Here is a 12,500-nt window from a genome sequence, read left to right as displayed (position 1 = left end):
TGATATGAAATGTATCTAACACAGAAAGAGCAAATCATAGTTTGCAGAGTGCTTTGAATCATATCAGTGGAGTTGGTTCTGCTTTACTTTATCACACAAGATGCGAATGACTTCTTTAGAAAATTAAAATGGCTTTCTGACTGAAGCCATTAAGAAATAAACAGACCTTTGTATTGACTGGTAGCCACGTGGCTGGAAGAGTATTAGTGGAACAGGAACAGAATAATAAAGCTACTGTCCTTTCTTGAGCATTTAATAGAGCCTGTCACCATTCTCTGTGTTCTATATGGATTAATTCTGTTAATCTTTACAACAAATCTTATGGGGCAGGTGCTGTTATTATCTTCACTTTGCATGAGGAACAGAGAAGTTAAGAAACATGCCCATAGTTGTATGGATAGTAATGGGTGGGTGGGGTTGGAATTCAAACCCAGGTAGCCTGGCTCCGTGTGCCCCCGAGTATACCCCCTGTGCTGTACTTCCAGACTGTATTTGCAGTGGATTTGCTTTCTTGTACTTTCTCAGTGCTTTTTGTTGTTGTTGATGGTGTGTAAACAAGATTAATGTGAGGCTCTTCAGGCTTGACGTTAAACTGCCATTTAAACCTGGCATTGTAAATCCAGACTAATCCCAAGTGAATTAGTGTCCTCAGCTGCTTCATAGAGAGTTTTATGGAAACCTGTGGCACTTGTTAAATGCATGAATGACTTTAGTAATTGATATGTGGGTTTTCTTAAAGTGTTCTTTTGTTTTCCATAGATAAACATGAATAATACTTGATTTATGAAGGTAGGATTTTTATAAAATTAAGATGTTAATATACATACTTCGTAAGCAGTAAAATATGTAAAAACTGAATTCCATCATTATTTTGATCATCTTGCTCAAGGCCTTTAATCCTCTATGATGACTGACCCCAAAGTGAACTGATAGATGTCTTGTGGTAATTTTGACGTTATTCTTCTGAAGATAGGGTTTGATGTGGAACCTAAAAATAATATCAAAAGGAAATGTTGAGTGATCTTGAAATGATAGTGCTGAAATATTTTATAGCTTGGTCTACATTTTCTTAGAAAATTAATTCACATTACCATGGACTAAAAATTATTTTAGAGAAAGCTACTAAATGTTTGTGTTCAACCTTTTTTTTGTTTTGGATGTTTATTTCTATTTAATTGCAGCTTAATTGCTTAAGGATTTCTTTGTGATCAGAAAATTCGTCTGTAAGCTAAATACCCTGTGTACGTGCTCACCAGTGCCAGTCGGGCAAGAAAGTACTTTATCTCAGTGTGACATAAATAAAAGTTCTCTAGTTAATGACTTTCCTTCTTTTGCATTATGCCTTATTTTTCATAAACTGTAAATAAGAGAAAGTTCTCATATGGAGCTGCTCGTTCTGGGAAGACGTGGCCTTTGGTTGAGGTACAGTCAACTGAGGCGAGCCTACATAAGGGTTCTGTTTAACCCAGTCTCCCTCCCTTCTTTTCCTCTAGTCCTTTTTCTTTTTTTTAAAATAGTTTTATTTGTGGCAAGATCACATAACAAATTTTAAGTGTAGAATGTACTACTGTTGACTGTAGGTACAATGTTGTATAGCAGATCTCTAGAGCTTGCTCATCTTATTTAGTTGAAACTTTGTGCCTGTGATTAACAACTCTCCATTACCCCCTCCTTCCATCCCTTGGTAACCTCCATTCCAGTCTCTGATTCTGTGAATTTGACTATGCTAGATACCTCATATAGGTAGAATTATGTAGTATTTGTCTTTCTGTGTCTGGCATGTTTTTCATTTGGCATAATGTTCTCAAGGTCTATCCCGGTTGTCACATATTACAGAATTTTCTTCTTTTTTAAAGGCTGAATAGTATTCCATTGTATGTATATCCCATATTCATCTGTCAGTGGATGTTCAAGTTGTTTCTACATCCTAGTTATTGTGAATAGCGCTATAATGAACATGAGAATGCTAATATCTCTTTGAGCTTCTGGTTTCAGTTCTTTTGGAAAAATACCCAGAAGTAGGATTGATAAATTATGTGATAGTTTTATTTTTAATTTTTTGAGGAGCCTCCCTACTGTTTTACATAGCTTCTGCACCATTTTATATTCCCACCAACAGTGTGCAAGGGTCCCAGTTTCTCCACATTCTCTCCAATACTTACTGTCTTTTGTTTAGTTTTTAAAATTTTGTGGAAGTTGGGGTATCTCCTTTGGGTCATCAGTGCATGTTTCTCCTTTGAGATATTTTTAAAGAAGTGTCTCTTCTGTTGGTTCTCCCAGTACCTACAGAGCATACTTAATAATAATAATAGATGATAATAAAAATGAATGTGATTTAGCCAACTTGTTTTTCAAGGAGAATGAGCATTTCTTAAGTGCTTCACTGATGAGCTTGCCAATGACCCTTTTTCTCTTGTACGTCACTGCTTTACACAGTCTAGTATTCCAGATTTGTAATTTAAGAATATAGAGCTTTTTCCAAAGCACAGTTTGAGGCACTGACATCTTCAGATTATACTTTCTTAGCAGCTTCTGTGTCTCCTTTGAAAATCTATTGGCAGAAGATGGAAGTTTTTCAAGAAACATTTCTGCCACCATACCTGACTAGACTGAAGCGAAGAGTATATTAGTTTTCTGTCAGTTTCATTCTAACACCTTGTTTTTCTGGGTTAATACAATTGAGAGTCCTGAGGTGATGGAGGAGCATCTCTTGTGTTACTATTTGGAGCTTTACCTTGACTTGAGTCTCTCTTCATTGCTTATTAAGTGGATTTCTACAAATTGAGCAGAAAGTCTAGAAATACTTGAAATGGTGAAGAACTCTTTAAGAAATCACTCTTGTTTGGAGAATCATAGGAAAAACTTTAGTAGAGTTCTCCATATCCTGGAATTGTCAACTAAAGTCTTCTTATTAATAAATTCTTTAAGTGCACTGAGATTATCTTTTTTGTTAAGATGTTTCACCAACTCTTGATCAGGCAATGAAAATAAGATAATTTCAGTTGTATTCCAGACAAGATTGGCTCATTTCCTGAAAACATGCTTTTGCATAAGCCTGGAAGTATTTGACATCAAGAAAGTTTCACCTCATTCATTTTGAACCCAGAGTTTAAGCAGGAGAATTGTGCTGGCAAGATAGGATGTTAGTCATCCTGACAGATCTGCTGTGTGCTGTGTCCGTCACGGGAAACACTTGATGGAACAGATTCCCAAGTTAGATGTTCTTTCCCAGGAGGAATAGACATAAATATTAACAATTACTAACAGTAATGGATTGCTGCTTGGCACTTACAGCTAGGAGCAAGAATTCCGACATATGTGTTTATATAAATGATTTAAGTTGATACAAATAAATAACCTTTGATGCACATTGAGAACAGCCGCTCTTTTACTCGGTTGAGGAAAATACATTATTCATAAATATGTGAATGGGGGTTTATTCATCTCATTATAAGGCTCTGTATGGGAGAGTTTATAAATAATGTTCATTTTTATTAGAAAGTTTAGGCAGCATTTTTTGGACCAAATAATCATACTTAATAAGATATTAAAATATATAGTTTTGAAGTTAAAAAAAATCCATAACATCTAATTTTATTCCCTTCTTCCGCCCACAGGCTTGTGTCTCCAGAGCAGCCACCAAAGGCCAAGTTCCTGACCTTGGGGTCCAAATTCCGCTACAGCGGCCGTACCCAAGCGCAGACCCGCCAGGCCAGCACCCTCATCGACAGGCCAGCGCCACACTTCGAACGCACCTCTAGTAAACGGGCCTCCAAGAATCTAGATGGAGGTAAACAGTTTATTATAATTCTGGTTTCTGTTAATCTTTCTCTAATCCAGTGAGATCTGAAAATGTTGATCTAGTTAATGAGGCCCCCAGAAATACCCTAGAAGGGTAGCCATTCTTTTTCTGAGCAAATAAAATATTATTACTCACCCTCACAAGAAAATAACGTTATGCTGTTTTGTTTTGAAGTTGTCATTCTGAACCTAAATTTTCTAGACACTGTCAGTACACATAAATGCTAGCTGACTTCTCATTGATGAGATGGCGGACAGACGTTTTTACTGGCCTAACTTAATTGTGATGTATTTTATGTGACTTACTTTCTTGATCTTGTTAATTAATGGCAAAAAACTGTAATTCCAAGGGGTTTTTTTGGTGTACATGAATGTTTATTCACAGGAACATAAAACATTCATTGCATAATCGCATTTTTTGAATTTAAAAACCCTTACTGAAGCTTAACAAACATTCCAGCATATGGGAAACCGTTCACAACTTCAGAGGATTTGTTTAAATACAGTGCTCTAACAAAGAGAAAGGAAATATAATGTGTTCATCTATTCTTACACCTAAGGGGAGACATGTAAATTTGTATATTTTTTGTATTGGAATTCTAATTAGCTACACATTTGTAGTTTTAAAAAAAAGTACACAAAGAAATAAATTAATGTTGCTTCCTTTTATTTATCTTATTACCCTGCCTAATTTGGGGGGTAATGGCAGGTTTTCCTTAAAAGAGACAAGGTTAATTTTAATTAGAATGCTTTATGAAGGACTTAATTTTTCCTTCTACCTAATAGCAAGTAATTGGTGCAGAAGCCTTCCTACCAGAGGTGGTTTTCCAACATTTTTTTGATTGATTAATCTCAAAACATATACAAAAATAGTAATGGTAAATTTGAAAATGTCTATTTTACTACTATTTATCAGGAAAAACCTTTTTTTGGTTGTTATTACTGATATCTTTTTGAAATATAAATTTGAACAATTTATGTTTCAAATAATTAGCTAAAAACAAACTGGATAGGCTGATAGATAAAAATGTTCTCTCATTAGTGAAGGATTGATACCCTTTGGCCTTGATTGATTTTTCCTGGAATAAACTTAGAAAACAGATTCAGACAGACACATGGAGATACTTCCTAAGATATTTTCGTGGGCATTTTCGTGTGTATAGTTACTGAATTCTGCTCCTGGAGAATCTTTCATACAGTTTTATGAGACCGCAGAAAAAATGTGCAGCGGGACCATAAATTGTGGCTCAAATAAATGTCCACATTCCCAAATGTAGTGATTTAAATTTAGTGAATTATTACTGTATGATAGTTGTCAGAGTATCTTTCAGCTCATCAGCACCTGAGCACTTTTTCCAAGTGAATCTGAGAACTCTGCCCACTTATATAAATATTTCACAAGCCTTGCGCCTTGCCACAGAGAATTTATACAAACGCTGAATAAATGCGATCAGTGTTGATGAATGCCCTGAGAGAAATCGTTCCTCATTCTGGAACACTGCTTCAGCCTTTGTTTTAAACTATGAGGTTTTAAAACTCTTATATTGCAAATTCAAGAGTTTATAGAGAGCGGTGAACCAGTGTGTTTTCTTTGAGGTATATAAACTGCTCAAGGAAACCCACCATCTTGTAAGGGCAGTTAGCGCAGAGGGTTATAGTAGGTCTGTATCTGAAAACAATGATTTTCACAAATAAAAGCAGCAAACATGGCACAGTAATCCATTATTTTTCCTTTTGTGTTTTGGACACTGTAATTCATCAGATGGGCAAGTCATCAAAAGGATGATTGTGTTACTGTGGAAAAGAGGAGGCTTTTCATGCCAATACATGACCAGACAGCTAGGGAACTATTTGGTTAGGACTTAAGTTCTTTTTTTTCTCCCCCAGAGCAAAGCTAGGCTGTAACCTGGTACTGAACTTTATTTTCTCTACCACCCCATCCATGTGCCTCCTTTTGTTGTTGTTGGCATGTGTTTTCTTTTTCCTGTTAGTTTTTAAACAGTATAGGTTAATTTAAATATATAAATACTCTTCACTCTTAAGCCTTGACAAATTAAAATAAATCTTCTAGTGATTGCATAGAAAGTAAAAATCAATGTGATTTCTAAGATCAAATAGCAGAATAGAAGTCAATCTAGGATAGCTGTTTTAGAACAGTGAGATTCCAGGATTGCAAAAGCAAACCAGGAACGAGGCAAGTCAGTCATTCAGAGCATGAACAACACAGATGCTTTTGGGAGCAGGGGAAGCAATTATTTCCTCAAAATGGAAAAGTATAGTAAGCAGTGACACTACAGATTGGGCCATCAGGGAAGGAAGGGCTTATCTGAGGAAGGACCATTTCAGTTGAGACTTGAAGGATGAGAAGGAGGCAGCCTTGCATAGGGCAGGAGATGAAGCATTCCCCACAGCAGGAGTAGCAGGTCTGATGGTCATGAGCTTCGGGAGAGCATGATACATTCTAGGAACACAGAGAGGGCAAGTGTAGTCTGAGCTTACTAGCGACGGGGAGAGGTAGGCTGAGAGCAGGTCACACAGGGCCTTCCAGGCCATGGTGGAGAGTGTGATTTTTATCCTAGGAAACCACTGATGGGCGTGTGGATGGTTATGTACACGTGTACACACTTGTGCACCCACATAAGTATACAGTGCGGTCTTTTAGAAAAAAATCACTTGCTGCCGTGTCGAGAACAATTAGAAAGGACAGAGAGGCAGCTCAGGCAGACTGGTTAGGAATATTGTCTTGATGAGAGTTGTGGGAGTTTTGCCTTGGATGGTAGTAGACCAGTGAGCCATTTGGTGCCATAGGCTCAGTGCCTGGGGCCAAGCTTCTCAGGGTTCTACAAGGGCCCAAGGCCTGAAAAAAAGTATTAGCTGCAAACTGAAATCAGTAAGTGTTTGATAAAAGTGTGCAGTGTCAACATTTTGCCAACTTCATTATGTAACTTTAAATTTGACATTCATTAAAATTTTGATATTACTACATTTGGAACCACTTCTAGGTCAGATTTTCTCGTTTTGCAGTAAATGAATACTGCGCAGTGGGTGCTTAGAAACCGTAATCATAGGGTAAAGAATTACTCATAGTCATATACTTTCCAAGGAAAAATTATTAAATTTTTTTTAAAAGTTAAAGCCTAGAAAATAATTATACTTAATGTATGATGTGAGTTCATTTCAATATTTAATATGATTTGGTGTGGACTTTCCAAAGTATGGGTATTTAAGAGCTGTGAAAATCTTAAAAGGGACTTGAGTGGTAAATAGAGATGGAAGGAACTGTCCACATTGAGAAATAGATCCCGGGACTCTTGGACTTGCTGATTGTTGAGGGGTAAAGGAAGCAGCTTCAGGGTTTCTGACTTGAGTAACTGGATGCAAGCATGAGAGAGCGTATTTGGTGAAAAGTTGAGACTGGGGAATGAGGAAGTTTTGGACAGGGCACATGATGGGTGTGAATCAAGAAGTTTCTTGTGACACATGGGTTAGAGGTCTAGATATCACCCAAGTTCAGTATGGTGGGTCACACACATCCCTGCCCTCCACCAGCTTGCAGCCTAGAAGCCTTTGTTTACTGGGCTTCCCTAGGGGCATGGAACCAAAGCAAACCACGCTGTGTCAGGAAAGTGGTTTTTATACGGGTAGAATGACCGCAGAGGTTGTCCCAGTATTTGGGGGAGAAACTGTAGATGGACAGAGGCTTTTGCCAGTTGCTGCTCACTTTGCCTTGTTGAGATTTGAGGCCATCTTGGGTTGATCTAGCATGACAGAAATGTCAACACATGGCCCTGCCCATCTGGAGGAAAGATGAAGGGAGCCAAGTTTGCTAAGGTGAAGGGTTTCTATGTGTTAGACTTAACTGTATGTCAAATTGAGGCATTCAGGAGGGCGGTTAGAAAAATGAGAAATACTAAACATAAATATGGAAGTTAATTCTCTAAAATCTTATAATTTTGACTGGTGTTCAAATTAAAGGTTCCTTTATGGAGGAATTCCTATAACTTATCGAAGCAAAGCATTTTAATAATTAGGTAATTATTTGTTGCAATAAATAGATTCAGAAATAAGTTCAGGCAAGATTAAAGAGACCGTAGAGAATTAAAATACTGTTCCTATTATCATTCTGTCATATTGTCCTGACTGATGTTTCAGCTGGTCTTAGAGCTCCTCCTACTGGCCAGTTCCATGATCCAAGTACATCCTTCAGAAATCTGTGATCTGAGAGCTTGGTGTAATTTAATGTGTTAAAATGCAGAATACTTTTAGAGTTTATTTAAAGTTTAAAAATGAGTTTATTTGGTATGTTATCTTCATAGTCAAACAGAGTTCCTCTTTCTACTAGTTGTCTATATACTGCCTTTTTATCTGTGATGGGGGGAGGGTAGTTTTATAAAGTTTTGTTGTTTAAATGTCCTAAAGGAATCCAAACGCTCGTTCTTCACTAGGTCCAGTTGGTGCTGTGGACCAGAGTCTTATGAAGGATATTCCTGGCCCTGCTGGGGAGGTTTCAGCACGTGGCCCTGGAGTTGTCAGCACAGCTGTGGTACAAGATGGCGATGGCAGAAGGGATGTCAGAAGCCCAGCTAAAGCCCCCCATGTGCAACTCATTGAAGGAAAGGTATGGTTAATTAGTAGAACATGTGGTTTTAAACGTGTACTTAGACTAAAGGCTGTCTTTGCATTTGTTTTTTCAGAACTCAAATATTTAATAGCAGTCATTGTATATTCTCTGTTCATATAATTTTCTACTTTTCAAGAATGTGTAGACTTGCTGATTTGGAATGGGTCTCTAACCTTTTTCTGATTGTTGGTTCAAAGCAAAATATTTCAGTATCTTAATGCAAGTAAGTGATTTACTGGCCTTTTGTCTGTCTTTATAATCATCTTATTTAATTAAATCCCCAAATTATAAAAGCTATGATGATTTGAAATTCATATTTGCTTTGTTTGAAGTAAATTTTAATGTGTAGCCTGTATGTTGATTATTTTATTGTATTGACTTGAATTTTTGAAATGAAGAAAGGTGGTCTTTGAGAAAAATGATCATTTTTCATTAACAACCTATAACTGATGAAGAAGAAATTCTTAAGCAAAATGTAATTGTTTTGTGACTAGTGAAAAGATGGTGAGTTGCTTTGGGCCTTTTTTGCTGCTTATACCACAGTATAAGGAGAAGTAACCTATGTTGTGTTTTCACATTTGTCGCTGTTACTTTACGTTACCCGGGGCAAGTACAGTTACTCAGAAGTTGATTTGGAGTGGCTTTGAGTTCTTCAGATCTGTTTTCCGAATCTGCACAAAGCAACTTCTGAATGGATAACATTGGAAGTAAATGTGAAAAAAGAAACGAAACCATCCTGTGGATCAATACTGTTTCCAAAGTGTTAACTTTGAAAATTTTCTAAATGTGCAACATGGATTTATAAAGAACCTTCTAGATGAGGTAGCTGCCAGTGCCTTACGAATTCCTGCCCCGGCAGCCTCTAACCCCTGCAGGGAGGTGCTCGGGCAGCATGGGGGCCCCGCCTCATGATCCACGTGCAAGTCTCCAGGTAGTGCGTGCCACCAAATCCTCTTCACTCCTTTGTTAAGGAATTTGTGAATGTCACATTTTATAAAATTTTTGGTTAAAACCTAGTTAAAAAGAACAGAAATCGCATCGAACAAGGTATCCTGAACTGCTGGAAAGTTGTCAGAATGGCTGACGATCATGCTGCCGAGGCACTCAGGAGAGCGACTGCTTACATCGGGGACAGGAGGGCTGATCACTTGAGAAAGCCTCCGTTCCATTCTGTCTAGTCTGTTTGATACAAAAGAAGAGTTCTTGTCAGTTCCAGAGGGAATACGACCTGTCTTTGGCAACCAACTAGGGTGCGCTGACCTTTTCGCTAATGTTTTCAGTATTTGTCAGCAGCCAGGTTCAAAAGTAATAATACTATTTAGGGGGGAAAAAAAGTAATAATACTGTTTGAGTTTCACGGCATCTATGCGCAACCAGTCAGGAAATAATGATTAAATCAGACTATGACCATAAGTTGTATGTGATAAAAGTAGTCCAGTTTTCCTCTTTTAAAAATGGATCATTTAATTCATTTTCTAGTGATACTGTGTTACTGCAGCCCCTCCTTCTGAGTAAAGGTTTTCACTAACTACCCATTTCTTCTTCTCTCCTCTTTCTCTCTTGCCTGTGGTTCTCCTTTGAATGTCTCCGCTGTGTAACCTCACACTCACCCGCGGGTTTGCTTTGGAGAGCAGCCTGTTTCCGTGTGCCCACCTTCACCACTCATCCGCTGTGCGCCATCTCTTTCCCCAAACCTGTTGCCGGTCCCTGAAATGGACCTGCTCTCAGACATTTCGGAGGAAGACCCCTTTGGGGAGGCCGATCAGGTCACACTAGACAGCGTAGAGCGCCTTTCCATGGGCGACACCTCAGAGCAGGGGGACTGTGATTCTGTCTTGGACCCTGTCGAAGCCCCTCCTGAGCCCGACTGCCCTCCCACCCCCGAGAAGCCTCTGCAGGAGGCTGACCACACGGATTCTGAGCTTGGGTACTTCTCCTTCAGTTTCTGCAAACGCTTTCCACCTCGCTTCCCCTCGCTCCTCGATGAGGATGGCTACCTCGCCTTCCCCAGCCTCCCCAAGGTCTGGGTCTCCTTCCTCCCTGCTGACGTCCAGCACTACGTTCCCATCACCTCCCCTTCCTTCCTCCCTTCCCTCATCCTCATCTTCGGGCTCCTCCTCTCTGCTTCTCAGTCAGTGCCTTTTTCTCTCACCCTTTCCCTTCCTCTGGCTCTATCCCTCTGCTATCTGGAGGCAAAAGCCACTTCCTTGAATGTTTCTTGTGATTGTGGCTTGAACGACAAAACCGAGGAAGAGGAAGCAGTTGCTGGCACCCCTCCATAAGCTTTCACCTGTGGGCTTGAAAGAACCACACTTCATCTCATACGCTTCCTAATGTAGAGTGTAAACATGTGCATACATTTCATCATGGTTTATCCCCAAAATAGTATGATCTGCACATTTTCTCACACACACACACACACACACACACACACACACACACACACACACCCGTTTTAGTGCATGAGAAATAAGTGTAATTAGACCCTTTTCCTCTTGACTAGGTCCACATGTTTTGAGAACAAAGTTACAGGATTATTTTATAAATATCTGAACCATACTAGGCCATTAAAAAAAGAGAGAGGGGGACCTGTGTTGCCCTTAATAATCTGTACTGGGTCTGTCCATTTTGTAGATAAATGTTAATCCTGTTCCTTTAGGATGGAGACTTTATTTTTTTGATACAGAACTTAGGATGCAGTGGCTGTAACTACAACTGATGTGTTAGTAGGACTCCTTTCTGCTAGAAAGCCGGGCTTGTTCTCGTGTATGTGAGGATACATCTGAAACCTTCACTTCTGACATGTGTAGGTCTAATCTCAGTAACTCCTTGTCTCCCCATTATGGTAGCATTTGGGGGACCAGATGAAGTTCAGGTACGTGTTGTTTTTTTTTAAATTTTTTTTTAAACTCTAAATCATGTATTATATGAGTCACTGTCGGGTATTTTGTAAGGAAGATACTATTCTGTTACCTTTTCTTTAACAAATATGTATGAAAAGTGAAACAGTTTTTTGAAAATTTAGACTCTATGGCCCTCAGATCGGACCTCTTAGTGTTCTTTTATTTAAAATTAGGTATCTGGTTTGAGGAGTTTTGCCCCCATACAGGGCTACCTCTACAGTACCAAGCAGTGCTCACATGTGCAGTAGTTTTTGATTATTTTGCTCAGTGCGTTCTGGTGACTTCGTGTCCCATGTCCTGGGGATACTATTAATACAGAAAATAAACTACAAAATTTAGAGCAAACCTAAACAAAAAAGTGAAAATAATTAGGCACAGTGGGAGAATCCGTGATTCCTAAAGGTTACTTGAGGAAATGCCAAACATTGACACTTCAGAGAATTAAGTGCTGACCAAGGAATTGGAAGGTGATTCTTAGCAGACTGTTGAGTGGCTGTGTCTAATTTTTCCCTCCTGATCAAAAGATACTCTGAGTTCCTTGTTTACCTCTCAAAAATATGTAAATGGTTTAAAAAAAAAAAACAGCATTTTGAACTCTGGGACTTGATATCACCATTCCAGTAGAAAAAGAATATATGATCCTGCTATAAATTAACATGTAAATGTTAAATTATTTTCCTTTTGTATCAGAATCAAAATTTTTTCTTTTTTGCTATTCCCTTCCATGAGCCAGTAGTCATCAGTATTTATGTGAGTTTTCAACTTACGAGTTCATTCTTTGGATCATTAGATACTTAGAATTACCTAACTATGAAAAAATACTCTTGTTGTAAGAATTTCATGAAAGAAAAGTAGCTATGTAATATAAAAATATTTTTAAATACTCACCATTTTACATGCAAGTAGCAAACTCAACCAGTTTTCCCCCAAGGGAAGAAATCTGTGTTAAAAAATGGAACTAATAAAGTGAATATTTGTCCCTGATATAAAGCAAAAGCCAGAATTGATATCATTATACTTGCCCTCACCCCTAGTTGATTTAGACATTTCAAATTAGAACAGATTGAATTATGCCATTTTTACACTCACGTATTTTCATTCCTGAGTACAAACATATTCAAGAGCAGCACATAATCTAGGGACTGAGAGAGTGAAGCTTGCATTCTCCATTCCAC

The 12,500-nt window shown here is 38.3% G+C and overlaps 1 protein-coding gene across 13 annotated transcripts in view; it reads left to right on the top strand.

Moving 5' to 3' along the window:
- Window positions 1-12,500, top strand: part of EPB41L2 (erythrocyte membrane protein band 4.1 like 2) — a 198,261-nt gene that overhangs the window by 148,596 nt on the left and 37,165 nt on the right. For all 13 annotated transcript variants that reach the window (XM_072965861.1, XM_072965860.1, XM_072965869.1 and 10 more), the window contains 2 exons: window positions 3,618-3,790; window positions 8,247-8,419. In XM_072965861.1, coding sequence (XP_072821962.1) covers window positions 3,618-3,790; window positions 8,247-8,419 — 346 coding nt within the window. The remainder of the gene's footprint in view (window positions 1-3,617; window positions 3,791-8,246; window positions 8,420-12,500) is intronic.

The sequence above is a fragment of the Vicugna pacos genome, chromosome 8, assembly GCF_048564905.1.
Source record: "Vicugna pacos chromosome 8, VicPac4, whole genome shotgun sequence".
Classification (NCBI taxonomy): Eukaryota; Metazoa; Chordata; class Mammalia; order Artiodactyla; family Camelidae; genus Vicugna; species Vicugna pacos.
This window is presented reverse-complemented; position numbering and strand designations above follow the sequence as displayed.